This window comes from Lepeophtheirus salmonis, chromosome 3 (assembly GCF_016086655.4).
Source record: "Lepeophtheirus salmonis chromosome 3, UVic_Lsal_1.4, whole genome shotgun sequence".
NCBI lineage: Eukaryota > Metazoa > Arthropoda > Copepoda > Siphonostomatoida > Caligidae > Lepeophtheirus > Lepeophtheirus salmonis.
The window spans coordinates 50,501,547-50,521,109 of NC_052133.2; the positions used below are offsets into that span (position 1 = coordinate 50,501,547).

Here is a 19,563-nt window from a genome sequence, read left to right on the forward strand (position 1 = left end):
ATAATTCCACATAGTCTCATTCTATTCGTGAATTTAGTAGAGGAAACATGCGTCTAGATATATTCAATGCTCTTGCATCCGAAGAAGCTGCAATTGGGTGGCTTCAAGCCTGAGAACTGCTTCCATCGTTCGTAACTTGTTTGTGCGGCAGGAATTATAAGGAAATATTGCGTGCAGGCATCACATGGTATAGGTGTTCTCGGGCATCTTGTAAGAAAGTATACTCAATTAAAAAAAACTTTGTTTGAAAAAAGTCACAATAGTCTAGGGAAAAAAGTCCTTGGTATAGAAAGAGAAGAGAGAGAAAAAAAGGATGAATAATTAGAAACGTGCCCAGAAAATCCTGAGATCTAACAAATCTAATAATCTTCATTATATACAACAAATACAAGTTATACAACAAATACAAGTCAATTTAGAGTCCTTGATTAAGTTATTTTTGATTTTTTTAACCAACATACAGTGTATATCAACTCCAACATGTTGATTTTTGGTCTCATGTTTGAACATGCCCCAAATGCTAAGGATTTTCAAAACTACGTTCAGTTTATGAGTGCACCTTAAAATGTGATCTAATTTCTTCTACTCGCTTTAAAAACATGAAGATGGATATTGAAGGTGTTCAAAACAAGATTAAAAAATTCCAATGTGATTCCTGTTCTAGTTCTTTTACGTTATCTGGAAGCTTGAAGAAGCATATTAAAGGTGTTCATGAGAAGATTCAAAAATTCAAATGTGATTCTTGTTCTAGTTCTTTTACAAACTCTGGAAAATTGAAGAGGCATATTGAAGGTGCTCATGAGAAGATCAAAAAATTCAAATGTGATTCCTGTAGTGGTTCTTTTACAACCTCTCAAACCTTGAAGACTCATATTGAAGGTGTTCATGAGAAGATTAAAAATTTCAAATGTGATTCCTGTTCTAGTTCTTTTACAAACTCTGGAAACTTAAAGACTCATATTGAAGGTGTTCACATGAAGATTAAAAAATTCAAATGTAATTACTGCTCTAGTTCTTTTACACGCTCTGGACACTTGAAGACTCATATTGAAGGTGTTCATGAGAAAATTAAAAAATTCCCATGTAATTACTGCTCTAGTTCTTTTACACAATCTGGACACTTGCAAACGCATATGGAGGGTGTTCATGAGAAGATAAAAAAATTCAAATGTAGTTACTGCTCTAGTTCTTTTACACGCTCTGGACACTTGAAGACTCACATTGAATGTGTTCATGAGAAGATTAAAAAATACCAATGTAGTTACTGTTCTAGTGTTTTTACACGCTCTGAACACTTAAAGACTCATATTGAAGGTGTTCATGAGAAGATTAAAAAATTCAAATGTAGTTACTGCTCTAGTTCTTTTGCACAATCGGGACACTTGCAAACGCATATTGAGAGTGTTCATGAGAAGATAAAAAAATTCAAATGTAGTTACTGCTCTAGTTCTTTTACACGCTCTGGACACTTGAAGACTCACATTGAAGGCGTTCATGAGAAGATTAAAAAATTCAAATGTAGTATCTGCTCTAGTACTTTTGCACAATCTGGACACTTGCAAACGCATATTGAGGGTATTCATGAGAAGATTAAAAAATTCCAATGTGATTCCTGCTCTAGTTCTTTTACAACCTCAAAAAGTTTGCAGAGCCATATTCAAACTATTCATAAGAAGATTAAAAAATTCCATTGTAGTTCCTGCTTTATTTCTTTTACACAGTTAGAAAGCTTGATCAGTCATTATAAGACTCATCATAGTTAGACATACACAAGTCCAACATTACCAAGATAGTAAAATTTACATAAGATTGTTATCGGAAAATATTTAAAAAAATCTTTTTTCATTTTTATTCCTTTTTTGCTTCAATCATGCTTTGGTTTGTCCCAAGTTCCAAGTGTATGTTCCCATTGTTTTTACAATTCCTAATTAACTAGAAATCATAATAATTAATTTTTAAGACTGAATTAGGACTACGTTTATCTTAGTCCTAAATGTTGTATGTTATTCTTTAAATTGGAATCGATGTTTAAGAAGACTTTTGTCTGTGATCAAAGTTATTATCTCATCGTTAGCCTTAAAATACTCCTTAGTTAAGAATGTATCATTTCTATGTATTAATTCCTGAAATAAACAATTTTCTTCATTTTATTAAAATGAACAGTTTTTAATTATTTAAAATAGTTATTACTCCAATTATGGGTCTGAAATACTAACAGTTATTTGACAGTTCTTTTGAGAATAAGTTTTGGTTTTGTTTGAAGTGTTGATTACGAATCCGAGTTTTCAGTTCTTCTAGCTTTATAGGAAATTAAATTTTGAACATGGAAGATCCAAACGGTAATGGAAAACCTATACCTTAATAAATAGTTATTTGTAGTTAATGTAAATTAGTTATTTAGACTTAGGAAGTACGAGATTCCCTTTCAAATATATATTAGTATGGTAAACAGTCGAATTTCATGCAATACGGATACATAATTGTTTATACCCATTTCAATCCAGGAGTTAGATATTGTTTAACCAATGCAAATAAAGTATTATAATTAAAGTAACATATACCAGCCCGTACAAAAGTATTGAGGCTTTTTGGAGACTAATAATAACACATAATTCATTTTTTTAGTATTCTAATGAACCAAAATTGGCTTAATATTCGATTTTCTATGTAATTATCGAATATGGCCACTATCAGCTTCCAATACACGGCGTTAAAAGCCCTGACATACGCTGATGATGTAGTCCTTGGATATTGCGTCCCGGGTCCGGTCGATAAAGGCCTTAAGGTCCTCAATATTCGGATGGCGTACTTGACATCCCTGATTCTCGATGTCCCACCATATAGAGTAATCAAGAGCTTTGAGATTTGGGCTCGGTAGTGGCCATAAGCTCTTGTCCCAGAATTGATTGTTTATGCTTCTTGTCAGGTAAGGAGAGGCTACTCACGAGCTCATAGAGAGGCCCCATCCCTTTTTTGATGGCCTTGGACACTTTAGAACGGCTGACAGTCTTGTCCTTCGCAAAGTCATACATGGTCATCTTGGGATTGGCTTGAAAAACTTCCTCGACCTTATTTGAGTCAAATTTTTAGCCTACCACTCTTGGGTTTTGTGGTCATATTGTTGGGGTAATTTATGCGCTTTTGGACTCCAAAAATAGTAGCCCGCGAATTAAGTTGCTATAGTAGCCTTGATGACATCGTGAAGGAGAGTACGGGTCGCATTATTGAAGCCATCTACATCCTCTTCTGCTCATCACCTATGATTGTTGACTTGATTTTAAGGTTGATAATTAGTGTTGGGTCGGTATGGACCGACTCTCCATCGGTCTAAATTGAATGAGTGGATGGACCACGGCCTGGACCAATATAAATTAGAAAAAGAAACCTTTTTTAAAATAATATTTATGAATTATTATAATTCATTTCGTTGCTATTTTCCAATAGGGTATTCATGTGTCTCTACAGGCCAGTTGTATAATTTTAAAAGCTTCTTTCTTTTGTGGTCTACGTCTTGAGTCTGCAGACCAATGCAGGACCGAGTCACATAACAAGAGTTTTATTATTGGTTCATAGTTTTGAACCGACCGAGTGAGTATACCACAGTCCACATGATCGACTCAGACCAATAATGGGCCGACCCAATACTATTGATTGTGTTTGCTATCTGGAACATTCGAATTTTTTTCTCTACAAATACCCAACTTAGAGTTATAAGTCATTAAATTTGAGTCTCAATTTATTTGCACGGACCGCCGTAGCGGTACACTTTCATTAATTACATTGCACTAGAGATTAGTATTCAAATTTTAAAAGAACAACATGTAGCATAATTATATACATAAATTAGAAGGATATTAAGTTTTCTAGATATGAACATGATCCCTTATGAAATGAGTTAATCTGTCCATGAATCGTAAATAGCACCTGGACAACATCTCCAGTCTCTCACTCCTAAAAGCTCTTTTATTCTTAAGAATCGCACAGCAACAATCTTAACAAAATACAGAGTTAATAAAGTAATGATACTCATATTGTATATATATTTACATAATGGAAAAATATCAGAATCAATTATATTAACGGATCCATGGATTCCTTAATGAATAAAAATCCTCTTGAACAACGAATATACTTCAAGATGATTACATCATAAAAGATATTAACAATTAAATATTACTTGCCATTAATTAAATAATCAATACACTTACTTATAATAAAATATATAATTATATGAACAAGGCTTCCACATGGAGTATCTTTTAAAACAAAACTAAAATCCTTTCAGGATGTATTCTTTTAGTCAAGTGTCGAGAACCATCTACCATTATTGTCTATTGATACAACTTCTACTATTTTACCCGACATATCCCACCTAGTTGGCCGAGGTCCATTGTTGTTCTGGATAATCATACAGTCATGTATTATCAAGGGGTACCTTCTCCTAAATCCAGCTACTAAGCCTTCATAAAGCCTTATTGGCCTCGCTCCCATCGCTTTTTCCTTTAGGTCCTACGCTTCTCACCATTTCGTGTCAACTTTGGAATTATTTTTTTTTGTTCTTTTTTATCCATCCAAGGTAAACTATCTTTCATATGTGTACCAAAAAATATTTTTGCTTGAGAAATTCCTATTTCAGGATCTGGTGTATTTCTCACAGTTAAGATAGCCTTAACACATTCATCATTGTTCAATGTTCCATTCCGACTAATGTTGTCTTACAGCATTATCTTGACTTAAATTTAATTAAAAATGGCTCCATAAACAAAATTATTAAACACAGAATTAGGCCAAATCTAATTTTTAAACTGCTTAAAAAAACAATCTGGCAACTCTGTAAGAGTCTCAGAAAAAACAAGATGACGTCAAATATTTTTCAATGTTTATACGTATTATGAGCGTTCTAATAGTTTGGGTGATATTACCACAATTTTGCTAAAAAATACGTCTTAAAGTGAGAATTACTAGTGGGCCGCATTTAAACATTAGGTGGTCCGTAATACGGCATGTGATTCACAGGTTGGACATGCCTGCACTGGATTATCAAATTGCTCTTAATCAAATTCTTATTTATGTTATTGCTTGCAATGAATTGTTGAATAATCAAATTACTCACAATCATTTTACCTGACAATGTAAATGAACGTAAAATGACCATTCTATTTGAAATGTTATAGATTGCCCGGGCATTTTCCACATTGCCCGAAATATATATATAAATATATATTTTGAAAAAAAAATCTCTAAAAGTAAGTATGACAATTTGATGGTGGGTAAAATAAGAATGGGCATGTTAAAAACATTTAGTAATATTTTATTAAAGGAGTAGTTATAAATTGGAATTTGTGTATGATAGCCAAAATTTATTCAAAAAAATAATAAAATGGCCAACATATAAATATTCAACGACTACAAGGTATCAACAAGAAATTATATTCCTGTTCTTTTATAAATGGACCATAAGTATTGAACAACTTATAATATTGTTTATTTATCAAAAGTAATCAATTATGAAATAGCCTTGAAGTGAGATGAGTGAACCAACAGCTGACAACAAAATACATAGGTTATTTTTTGGTAACCAGGTAATGCAGCCCATATTTTATCAAATTTCAAAGCCAATTTCAAAACGTCATGCCTCCTAAAAGAAAGATTGAAGGAAGATACTTCTAACTTGATAATTTATCTCAAGAGATGTTGGGATTCCGAATTCCATGAGGGTCTACGGGAAGATACTACATCCTAAAAGAACTATCAGACCACATACCGGAGTAGAGTTGACTCCTTCCTTGGGAATGAGATACCAGGATCGAAGTAATAAAGTGATCCATTCACAATGAGTACATAATTTTAATATTTCAAAATGGGATCACTTTATAAATACAAAATAGAACAAAAATCCTTGGAGATGCATACTTTTTTAAATTATAGATTGAATATTTGTCTATAATGCATATAAGCAAAGTTGATAATCCTGTAGAGAAAAACGCGTGCAAGGAGAAGGGTTGGGGGGAGAAAGACTGATGGTATCATTGTTTAAAATACTGATGTGATTATCAGCTGACTGCTTTATTATGATTTTTGAGGGTATAACGAAATTATGTATTAACAAAATGTTTAATGAAGATATACTACGTATTATTGACTTATACGTTTTTATCCGTTACAGTAGATTTGAAAGCGTCACACTCCATGAAATTATAATTCATTATGAACCATATTCTCAGAATAATAACTATTGAAACGACAAAGTAGAGTATTTCGAAATATGTTTGAAGTTCCAAGTTTAAAAAAGAAGGCTGAAATATAATTTACATACTAAAAAATAAACCATCATACATTTATGTTAAACATACAAAATTAAACCATTAGAATCATAATGATTAATAATAGCAATAAATTATACATACAGAATATTGAAATATTAGATTGATCCAAATAATATTTTCTTGTTCTCACATAGCACTTCATTTAAATATGTCATAACTTTAGGTTGCAAAACACAAGCCAGACGTGGAGTTTAATCAAAACCCCTTTTTCTTCATGTGGAAGTTGCTATATACAATTGTATACAAAGGATAAATAAATCTCTATCGATGAGATCTAAATAATTATTAATAATAAAGTAAATGTCAAAATCATAAAATTAGACAATAAATATACTAATAAAAAAATAAATAAATATCTTAAAGATTTAGAGCAAAAGCTAATTACGTAGTAATGTCCGGCGATATTAATCCTTATTAAGAGTATCAAAAAATATTTTTTCCCCGTTATTTATGCTTGTATTACAACATATTATTATCATAAAGGATACACACAATTTCTAATTATAATGCTACACCCAATGCAACTACCCCCGTTGTTGTGACCATTTAAGGAGTTGTTTTTGCCTTTCATGAGTTTTCTGAACACCATTTCTTGGAGCTTATCAACCATAGCTATTCCTTAAGTGATAAAAAAGTAATATTTATTGACTATGTAATATTGGAAAACCTAATGATCATACCCAAGTCTTTAAGTGAAGAAACTAATGTCAGACAAACTAGTTGCGAACCATCCAAAGCTACTACCCCTGTTGTTGTGACCATTTAAGCACTTGTTTTTGCCATTTAATGAGTTGTGTATCATAATTATTGATATTTTGAGCTAAAATAGAATCATATTTTATTGTTATTTAAAAAAAAAATGAATACTTACTGTTAGATGGTACAAAATTCAGTATTCCATTTCGAAATTAGTAAATATTTTTTACTTTTTACTGATAACTTTAATCGTAATTTGGTGGGGATGACTCTAAACAGGCTGAAAATTATCTTAACATCACAATTTACAATGGAGGTATTTCTATAAATGACATCATTACCAACCTCCTCTATTAATTAATGACGATTCCTCGGGAAGAGAATAATTTACCCGTGTATTTCTCCATAATTTTTTTGAACGTAGGATGATTGTCAATAGATAAGGTTATATTACATGCAATAAGCATCTTTGTGAGATCACAGTTAAAGTCTGATTTGATGTATTCATGGCTAACTTGATTTTATAGATGAATATCCATACTCTTGTTATGAGATGAGGATAATGAGTGGCGTGTAATTCTAGGCAGGGGACTAAAGGCACATTTATATCGATAAATCCGACAAGCCATCTGTTTCTCATCCGGTAAGTATTTTCCAAATTCCTGGGCCTACATTTTCAGAAATCTAGAGAGAAGGCGACGTTATTATAGGCATTTTATTCAGTTCTCTATCGACTAACAGCATCTAATATTATATTAATATTGAATAATAAAGGCGGGAATGATAACGTTCTTGATAGAAGAAGCTGTATATTATTTAATCAATGATGCCATAAGTATTTCTTCTCTTCGCACATATCCTTACCGAAATTATCCCTCTTACTATAAGCTATGATATTCATCATCAATCTGCAGTAAGAATAAGTTATAAGGGTCTAAAGAATATTGTACTTTTCCATTATTTTTCATCATTTTTCAGCCTAAAAATTGAAATATGTAGAGTTCAAAACAAGATACAGAATCAATAAATACACAATATAATCATAAAAACACTTTAGCATAAGTTTTATAAATCCTACTTTTAATTTGGGGATTGTTTGAAGGGTAAAAAAGGACTCAGAACGGTAATAGTCCCAAATTACTATAATCCCAGATATTTCAGAATTCAGATGACTGAGAGAAAAACTGAGATCAGTTTTGGATTCTGTACTAATAGATAATTTCCTTTTTTGGCTTGAATTCATTTGAAAAAAATGAGTATTCCCCTGTGTTATCATCAATTTCTATAAAGAAATTCTTCTGATTACCACTTTTTAGGGTCGCAAATTGCACTTGAAGTAGCCCAAATTCATCGTCACAATAAAATAATCAGAAACGGACAGGAATATGGGGCCCAATATACCTATGTCACTTAAATCAAATAAAGGTTGTATACTATAGCTACAAATTCTTGGATATCTTAACTCATTCCACTTATTTGAATGCAATTGACTCAAATATGTCTATGAAAGATTGGTTTGTATATATGAAGTAAAAAAATAACATGGGAATTTGTCCTTTTGTAAATTTTTGTCCAAGATTGTATAATGAAAACGCACCACAAATGTTTTAATTCAATTTTCATGAGGTGTTAATTCGAACTAAGTACTATTCGATTTTTTAAACTCAGTTTAATCAATTAATGATTTTTGTACTGAATGTCCAAGAGTCTCAAGTGATGTACCTTAGATAAAAATCGAAGAATTAATCAACGAAAGTTAGCATAGAGATATAAAAAATTAGACAAAGGCATTCGGAGAGTTGATTATATGGATCAGCAAACTGTTTTTTATCTATCGAATCCCAAGACATTGAGATGTTTTTATTTGATAATTTTCATTGATGGCATTAATAATGCAAGGGTTAATTGCCATATCTTAAAATTGTTAAATATTATAAATTATTTCTTACTAATTGCAATACCTTTTATTGCCAAGAATCGAATTAAATGTTATGAAGAAAAAAAAAAACTTCCATTATTTTCGCCTTGACCAACAAAGTTCTAAACACGTTATTTAAATTTATATTCACTATAGTTTGATGAAAACATATATGAAATTGTTTTCTGTAGTAGTAAAAAATATTTATTCTCGTAACTTGATAGTTAAGAATTTTCCTTAATGCATGTTAAAATAAAAAAATGGTTTCCATATAGATAATGCGCTTCTTATATATATTTCCGAACAATTTTTTGAATGTGTTTATTCATAGACACTTCTCATTGTACCTACAAGTCCAATATTCATTTTTCCATTGAAGAAAGTATAATTTCTTTAAAATAAAAATGCATGTAAAAAGAATTAATATTATTTTATTTCAAAATTAATTAATATTTTATATTTATATAATATCTTTTAAAGGGTTTGTATATTGCTCTGAATTCTTTAATCGCTGATAAATGATATATAAATATATTGATTTTAGAATATTCTTCCATGTTTTGACACAGCATTTTTGGGATCATGGGATCAAAGTTTTGAATAAGTTTAAAGTGGAAAATAACATTAAACTCCAAATTCATGAGAGGAATTTTGAACTGTACACATAACGCATAAATAATTCCAATTATGACATTTCCAAATTTACCACTTATATAACCAAGATGCTTGTCTCCTGCAATATTCCACTCCATTTTGAGAATTGTCCAAATTTCGTTAAGTTCATAGAACTTAACACTAGAAAAGTGATTTACTTTCGCTTCTCCATTACCAAGTAAATTGAGTCTCGAAGTAAAGAAGTGGATTATGCATTTGTGGATAAGTATATATTTATTGAATTAGAATAAACTGCAGAATCGACGGCGATCCATGACTGCATTGGTGGTTGTTCCTTAATATAGTCATTTTTTGTGTCGTCCTAATCTCATTAATTTGGAAGGTGTACAATGATTATATGTGTTGCAGCAATAAGTATGAGTAACGTTCTTGCCTCCAACTTCAGAGACGAAATAGTGAAGGGTTTCATCATCAATTAGGCAGGGTATTGCATTAAAGCAGCCGAAAACCTTAAACACCATTTTCCAATTATGTTGCATATCAGCAGTGTTAACTTTGTCAGCTATTTTCAGTTTCGTCTCGTCTTCGTCAGTTAATAGTCTTCGTCATCATTTCGTAAGTTTTCGTCTTTGTCATAATATTGTCTTCGTCAGACCTCGTCATTGTTTCGTCATAGCTATCCTTTATTTCGTATTCATCTTGTCTTCGTCAGAGTTTCGTCATCATCAAAATTCGCCTTCTTCAGAATTTGTCAGAATTTCGTCTTCGTCAAGGTTTCGTCTCGTCTTCGTATCATTTTTGTAAGATTTTCGTTTTCGTCAGAATTTCGTCTTCACCAGCAGGGCATGTAGTGGGCTCATAATCCAACGCCAATTTACTGTTTTTTCATATGACTTCTAGACTATAACTAAAATTTATATATACATATGATCCATTTGACTTACTACTGGGTTTGTAAAGGTGGTCAGCATCCAGAATGGGGGGGGGGGCTCAGGCTTAAAAACGTTTAAGAGCCATAACTATAAATAGCAAAATAGCATTTATTGAAGTTAACAAGTGAAATATTCAAAATCTGTTAAATTTTAGTCCCTTATGAATCATTCATGAATCTGTGAGAAAAAATATTCATTTTTTTTTACTGACATTATCATTCTTTGGCGCCAATGTTCCTTTTTCTTTGTATTCGTAGTCGTCATATGCAAATATTACGTATTTAATTCATTGAAGGCCAGATCTTTTATAATATTGTTATTATGCCCACATAAAATTTTGTTCTACTCACTAGATAATATTTGGTAATGGGTCTGCAATCTGCATCAAATACCTTTCATTTAAGTAAATAGGCATTAAATACCTCTTCAACAGATATATTTTTTTGTGAAGGGGGGGGGGGGTAATCTGAGGAAAAAGTCACGAATATAACAATAATGAAGTAGAATGAAATTATACGTATTTTTTTCAAATAAGACACCTCATGGATTCGAGCTTAAAGATGGAGAACTAGGAAAGTCAATGAATTTCTATATAATAGTTTTTGTATAAACTGCATGTGAATTCATAGTTAGCACGTGAAAAAAATCAAATGAACTTTTCTTACAAAGTTTTTCTAATAACTGTGACTAATATTTGTATCGTCTGTACCCTTCTGTATAAAATCATTATGTCTTAAAAGATGGTGTACTCAATTTTAAATAATTAACGAATTATAGAACACCAAACGATGTTTAATATGAACTGAATATCAATAAATAATAGCCATCAAGTTTATTAAAGAAGCTCAATCAGGGTCAGACACAAGGTAACTTTTCTGATCAAACATGTACATAAAGCACGCCTGTACCCATTCACCCTTTTTCCGTTCAGTCGTTCATTTTGTAAAAACTTTCGATTCGCCGTTCATTAGTTCTTTTTTTTTCGTTCATTTTCGAATTTTTATTGATTCATTTAATATTTATCTAGCATAAAAAGTAGAATCTAAATAAATACTCATTAATATATGAAGCCCTTTTTGTTTCGTAAAATGAGCCTCAAGGGCGGTGCTTACTAAAAGCAAAACAGACCATCCCTGAGGTTCTAAAATGATACTCTCAATTTTCCTAAAATGTTGTACAATTTCTTTTAAAAAATTGTTTTTTTTTTAATAGCCTCCAAATAGAGGCAGTACTTTTATTTAAGACAGTCTCCAATTTATTCTCAACGGCTCCCCTCCTTCAAAAAATAGCTGAACCGACATATTTTTTCGTAGTTATCTTATTTACTCGGAAGGTGTACCCGTGGTATTAACAATATAGGCAAATGCTAAGTGTGACGTTCATTCAGGGGTGCCACAATAGGAGCTAAAAGAAAAAAAAGGTGTGCTGAACCTAACCGGACTTTCGGTCTGGCCTCAATTTTTTCAACAATATAGTTGGCCCAAGTTGCGCCCATAAAACTTTATTGTCAGGCTCAGTAAACTATACATATATTCGTGCAGTTGTAATATTTTTATTTTGTTACACTTGTCTTCAGTATTATTTTTGTACATAGTTCAATTTTATATTGCAATAATAAATCCTCAACAGCTTGTTAGGCCCATTTATCAAGCTGTGTATGCTGCCGGGCCTTAAAAAAATGTCTCTCTCTAAGTTTATTAAATAATTAATCGTAAGTAACTTCCCAAATATGTAAATTAATTACCTTCAATTGGAGTTCATGATGAAAATCTAAATGTGAGTGTCAATTATATGTAATGCCTTCCCCAAAAATAGAGCAAATAAAATAGATATGTTACAAAATGCCGATTTACGGAGAGAAAAAAAACTTGCAGGAGGAATGCACAGAAGTATAGAAGTGTTTTGGGGTTCCCCATAGAAATGCTGGCTTTTCACTACTTAAATAGGGGATATCAAATTCATGTGACTTATATTTAATGTAGATAAATTCTTAATACTTGACCCAGTCTATTTTTTTTTCAATCCACTCCTATGTTTAATTGTATCATTTGCTGGAAAATAAGTCATCTCAAAATAGCCTTTTAAAATTACAAATATGGTTTAATGGATCAAACAAAAGTTATAATGGATTTAAAAACATTTATTTATCTAGTATTTTATAACGAGCTCATTTAATCTGTAAAGGAGACGTACCCCAATTTTAATCCGACATTAGTCCTTCATTCTTTATTACTGCACAATATGGAAGTCCTTTTGTTTTAATTTTTAACCTCGCTTTTTTTTCAATAACACTCATTTTTTTGCTGGAGAGCGTGGGAAGATATTCATATACTCACTCGATGAGTACTTTCATTTTGTGCAGTAATAAAGATTGAAGGTTCTAATGTCGGGTTAAAATTTATGTACTTCACATGAACAGATTTGGTAAAAACTTTACAAGATGAATAAATGCATTAACGTCCATTATACCTTTTTATTTGATCAATTTTACCTTATTCGTGATTTTGAATGCTATCTTGAGATGACTGATTTTCCAGTGGATGGCACAATTAAACGAAGCAACGGACTGGGAAAAAGGCTAAATAAACATATTTTAGCCTCCATCAAAGATACTCATTATAATTATAACCATAATCACGAAAAAAAGATATAGTAATCGTCGGAAAAAAACACCATCATCTCCGAAGGGAATAATTTTTCAGAATTCAATTTACAATTACGCCAATCACATCAATTCAGTCAAAGAGTATATTAATGTTTTAGATAAAAACAAAGATGCAGTCTAAAAAGAAAATATATTTTGAAGAATGATCCACTTTTGTGAGATATAATGTTTATTCCATAAAATTTGAATCCAATCCAGGCCTCCATTAAAGCATTGAAAGAGAGATTGCCACTACTACTAAGTGTGCTTATCGTTGAAAATATATTCCAAGATATTCATCTTGAACCTTTAAAAACTAAATGTTTGGAGGGATTAGAGAAAGACAAGGGATACGCCAAATTGAGAAAATGGCAAACTGAAAGCATTAATCACGATAGCGAGTTTCTTAAATACAAAAATAATACTCTGATTCCAAAAGGATTTTCAGTGGCATGTCGTACATTAATGTACCAAAAAAGTCCCGGCAATAAATAAATAATTAGAAATTATTACTTTCATTGTAAATTTTATATATCTATTACAGCTGTCAACGTCTATAACAACCAAACTTTCATCCATCATCGTAGACAAGGGTTTCAAACCAAATTTAAGCACCTCCGGGCCCAATTTGGTCTTTCTGATAGAGCCCTACTTCCTTTCCAACGATTGGGACTTGCTGACGGCGTAGTCAGTGTTCACGGAGACGCCCAACTGCTCGGAGTAAACGAATATAAATTTGTCAATAATTTTCACGCGTCATTTTCTCGACTTGTAAGTAATCTAGAGAGCTGGGGCCTATATTTTTTAAAACTAATTGTTTATGATATAATACATGTGAATATGAATTAATTTCAATCACTCAAACTTCCTTAATTATTGAGGTATATGTATTCAGATTTCAATTGACCACTCGGTATACTGGTAAATTCTACAAAATTTGAGTACATTTACAGCTAGGATGTTGTTTTTGTGGCTATCAAGATATGTTTGGCATCAATTTAAAAAAAATCAAAAGAGTATTTATTCCACAATCGTCGAAAAGGCAGAGTTTCTTTTTCGGGATCCGCGCCGAAAGAGACACTTTGCAAACATCTTAAACCTACACAAGTCCTTTATCTCGAGAGTCGAGATGGAATTCCTAAGAGTTTAGATGTGATTATGCCTCTGCTCCATGCCACACTGCAAATTAGGTAAAATTATTAAAAAACAAAAAAATACTATAGACTTCTTTGTGAGGGAAGACACACATTGAACAATCTCCCTACAACACAAAATCCAAGATGATATCCAGGATCTCGGTGAAATTCAGAAATCTGCCAAAGGAGACTGTCGTACAAGGCCTGCTCCCTTTTCGAGTCGAGACTTTATTCAAGTCGTAGGTGATTATATTTAATTAAATTTTTTTATTTATTCGGATTTTATTTGCCATTGGTTTTTATATTCAAATCGAATAATTAGTTTAGGAGAAAATCAATTTAAAAAAAATAATCTTCTTGGTTCTTAAAAGATGTTACACCCTGTTTGAGTTACAACATTGTTATACATTTTATCGTGAGAAAATTAAGTAAAAGAAAATTTTATGAAGTACTTTGAGTTCGAGTCTGCTAATAATATAATTTCTAACAGTTGAATTTGTGAGACGGGTCTGGATGGGCTCTCATACATATAAGTAATAAGAATTTTTTCCATGGTGTGTCTCTAGTTATTACTTAAAGTTAATTCATTGTAAGTTATTTTATTACGTCATTTGATTTTGGAATCTAAACATAGAATTATAAATTTTCTTCAGTTCAGTTAATTTCTAAACTAAAGGATATATGTTGTCCGTCAACACAAAAGCAAGCTAGAATAGTTTTTCTCAAAATTAATTGTGGATTATATTTTTTTTCTTCGACAAATTATCATCCATTTTTATCGACAAATTATTCTGATTAAAATGGATAGACGGCCACACCAGGCCAAGCCTTAAAAATAACTATTCAAGATAGTCAGAGTGGGCTGTAATGCACGTAATGCCGTACTTGAACCCATCAGTGCCTATGGGGTGTTTAAACCAGGTATGCGGAGTTAGAATCGGTACCTTTTTTTGCTGGAGTGGTAAAATTTCTGCTAGAAAAGTTATTATATTTTATGTAAATAAAACTTATATATAATTTAAGTCTCAATGTATTGAATGTTCGTAAACTTTCTCACTAAATTCCTATAAATTATATGTATTATAGGAACTTTCAATTTATAAAACTTGAAACTAATTTATATGTCAAATTCACAAATTTCAAGGCTGCTCTGTACTCCCGAACATCTCTAAAGTCTAAATCTTTTTTTTCAAAAGAGTATGGTTTAGAGAAGAAAAAAATATTCTAGTTGACTCATCTTTCATATTATTGACGTAAATCCTTTGTCTTCTTCTCTAAATCTTAAAGACTCTTAAAAAAAAGTGTGCTAAGATACATGGAATAAAAATCTTTCTCCAAATTTTACGGACTTAATTTTTTGTTTTCGTTTGTTGGTCAAAAAAATGATTTTAACAAAAATGGTTAAAAATTTCACCCAGATACTCGCATTTAATATATATATATGTCTTATTTTCTGCATATTTTCTTAATATCTGGCTAAATTATTTCGTACATATAAATATACAAATTAAAAATATATTTATATTCTTTATACCCAAATTACTCAATAGTACTTCTATAGGCTTTAAAATATGTTATTATAGAATCGTATCTTGGAGTCGAAGTTGGAAATTTTATGTAGCGATTTCACAGCCCTGGTTTAAGCATTAATTATCTCCATGTGTATTGATTTTTTAATAAGGAGGGTCTATATATTATTGTATTCTTCTTTAGATAAGAAGTACATATAACATTGATTTTTGTAGCATTATGCATGGGATTTCATGAAAAAATGGCGCACCTGAATGTGTTAAGGATCTATGTTTCCTTTTTTTTTTATCTGACTACATTTTATGATTAGCAGGGTGTCCGCAGGGGAGAGATGGAGGGGCTTTATCCCCCCCACCGATTAAGAAATAGTTAATATTCTCACAATTTAGTATTTGAAAATTTTATCAAAAAATTTGTAACTTTAGGATTTTTTTTAAAAATATTTTAAAAACCTCTTGACTAATGTGTAAAATACTGCATAAACACTTTTTGGGTTCAAATCATTATTATTAAATTATGTCAACGACTTAAACGTCGAACAGACACTGAAAACTAATGTCATGGGTAATTATTAAGTATAATATATGTATTATATCATTATATAAGAATGATAAGTTGATAAATTTGTTCTGAAAGGCCACATTGGGGCCAATATGTGTCTCTTAAATAATTTAAAAAAGGTTTTTAAACTGTAGCTAAAATACTTTGGTATTTTAACTAATCCCATAAATTTGAATACAAAGCCTTCAATTGACTCACATATATAAATGAAATATTGGGCTTTTATTGATTTTTGTTCGAGATTGTTTTGATGTTCATACACTACATATTTCATGGATGTTAAAAATGCATTTCTTCATTATTTCAGGAATCTTCAGAATGAATAGGATAATATTAGAATCTGTGACGGAATCAAATGTCGTAACCCGGAATAGGAATCTATTTGAATCTAAAACCTGCTCCGACGTTTCTTTCCAGATTGGAGGAGATAAAGAAGATTTTTCTGAGATAATTTCAGCCCATAAGTGTATACTTGCATCTGCCAGTCCAGTTTTTAACAGGATGTTCAATGGAGATTTCATGGAGTCACGGAGACAGGGTTGTTTAGAGATTGCTATACCTGACGTAACTCCTTCAGCGTTCAGGGAGGTATTGAAATGGATATATACGGATGAGTTTGATCTGAGTCTTGATAGCGTCTCACCTCTGCTCTATTGCGTTGAAAAATATGATATAGCAATTCTCAAGAGAGAATGCATTTCTTATGTAGAGGATGCCCCATTGGAAGACCTGTGCTTCATGTTCACTCAAGCAATAATACATGGAGTTATACATTTGGTATCATGGATCAAGAACAATATCATTCACAACCCGTCTAGATCCCTGTCTTTAGATTCTGTTCTTGAAATTAAAGACAATAAACTATTAGAGGACCTTTTTTCATCGGATACACTCAACATGGATGAGAAGGATGTTTTTAATACTGCCCTTCATTGGGCATTATCTCAGACACATCTTTATAAAAAAGACATGAAAGAGATCCTAGGACCTGCTTTCTATGCCATTCGGTTTCCTCTCTTTTCTGTATCTCAATTTTCAAGTCTTGTTGTAGACTCAGGACTATTAAAAGATCAAGAAATTCGGGACATTGAATCAAGTCTTTCAACTGCCTTTTCCAACAATCCCAGAGTTCGTACGTGTGATAGATTTAGGCTACTGGATAAATCCTCTATATTCAATTTAAAACATTATTTGGTATTTTTTGTGGATCGTCCTATCAAGATCTATGGCTCTGGAGTATATAAACCTTCCAAAAAATGCTCAACTATTTCTGGAATTATACGTCTGGAAAGAGTGGATTCAACCCAAAGTGAAGAGAATGAGTGCTTGAGTGCTAAAATATTTGACGTAGAATACTCTTCGAGATATCCAATAACAAGGATTTATTTCGATAGCCCCATATCTATAGATCCAACAACACGTTATAGACTCTCCCTTGAATATGATGAATCATCGTTAAATGTGGACTGTAAGTGTGGATGGGGAGGAAGAAGGGAATCGGTAGTAGATGGAGTTACTTTCAAGTTTGAGGACTACAAAAATAATAGCAACAACTTAAGAGCTCTTTTGATGGGTCAGATTCCATGGATCTGTTTTAGTCGACTCCCTTGTTCAAAATAGAATTATAGCACTTATGATTGATATTTTTTACTTTATAATACAGTTTGTCTATTAAAAAATATAAATGATTTTTTTAACAATTTTTTCATTACAAAAAAGTTGATGGTGATTTTTCTTCTTGAAATTATTATCCTCTTTCGTCTTTAAAAATGCACTTTATGCATTAGACATTAGTAGACTTAGTTGATGTCTACTATTAAACCAGATCTTTGTACCATTTTTGAAAGTGGTAGGACCAATAACTGTTATTTTTGTGTTTTTAGTTACGGTCATAATTTGTTGCAGAATGGTAAGTGTAATTCCTTGTCAGGATCGGAGTAATTTCAAATTTAATCTAATTTTTGATTTTTTTTTTCAAAACAATTAATTTTGTGTGAAAAACTATGAATTTTTGTAACTTTTTTGTGAATAGATGTGGGTTTTTGAATTTTTTTTCGAAGAAATTTTATTTATGAAATATTTTCCTCCCAAACATTCTTCAAATTGTAAATGTTTAACGTTAATTTTTGCTTTTTTATTTAACATACCGACATTTGAATCTATATCAGCTGTTCTCATTTGGCCTGACATGTCATCTTTCTACATCCCGTCTCTTGCGTCCAGGTGATTTTATTTTAAATTCATGAAATGTACACTTTTTTGGGGTTATAACTTGGGTGTAGCGGCACTTGTCGATACATTCCGCATACCACTGGCTGCCGCCTATCATGCCTTCACGTGATTTGACTAGGTTTAGGTTTGTCAGGCCGACAAAAAAAAAATAAAAAAAATCAAAATTTAGGTGACTTAAGTTATTTCAGGGGTGAAACCTTCTGTATCTTATTGGTTAAAATCTTCCGTGGCAGGCTCTCGGACTAATACGATCTATAGTGTCTTACTCTTATTTAAGTTGACGTTAATTATGCCTTCCCTCCCATTTTAAAAAGTACTACACAGGATGCAGCTAACTTGGAAGGATAATCATTTTTTGTTTTTGCCAAGTCAGTGGGGAAAACATAATGTGCTAAAATATACTCCAATAAGAGTGTGTGGCAACAAATCCTAATATCGTCTGGTGTATATCAATTTAATATCGTAAGCACATATGGACCTAATGTAAAGTCAATCAATCAAATGTATTTTTCCATCAATATGCTATAATGTAAAAAAGGTATTTTTTCTCCTCGTTTTAATTGGCGACCTCAATGTTGATATTGATAAAAGACAATACATAAATCCGCTATGCTCATTCATGAACTGAATCTAGTTGACGTGATAAATAAATTAAATAATGGTAATTATATTTTCTCTGGAGGAATGGAAAATAGACATCAAGGATCGATCTTGCTTTGATACCTCCATACTTATGCTCTTCTGACCACAAAATTGTAGATTTAAAATTTTTCTCAGAAACTATTAGTACATTCGGGATTGCCGAAAAAGAGATGAAGAGGAAAGTCGATGCAGAAATAAATCCTTATAAGAGATTAAAACATTAATCGATGAAAACAAGTAGTTATTCAAAAAAGTAAGAGATAAAAATGAGTCTACGGCTTAGTTAGTAACTAGAACAAATTATTATACGTTCTGGCTCAGGGATGTCCAA

At 31.6% G+C, this 19,563-nt stretch overlaps 1 protein-coding gene across 1 annotated transcript; it reads left to right on the plus strand.

Annotated features, from left to right (window-relative positions):
- Positions 1 to 14,771: 14,771 nt before the first annotated feature.
- Positions 14,772 to 17,983, plus strand: LOC121113964 (BTB/POZ domain-containing protein 3-like). The gene is made up of 2 exons (XM_040707771.2): positions 14,772 to 14,856; positions 16,666 to 17,983. The coding sequence occupies exon 2, from the start codon at positions 16,677 to 16,679 to the stop codon at positions 17,976 to 17,978; it is 1,302 nt and encodes a 433-aa protein (XP_040563705.1). The 5' UTR covers positions 14,772 to 14,856; positions 16,666 to 16,676; the 3' UTR covers positions 17,979 to 17,983.
- The last annotated feature ends 1,580 nt before the right edge of the window (positions 17,984 to 19,563 follow it).

Bases quoted from the DNA above. Each gene is read 5' to 3' on its own strand.
- LOC121113964 (XM_040707771.2), top strand. From the start codon at position 16,677: ATGAATAGGATAATATTAGAATCTGTGACGGAATCAAATGTCGTAACC.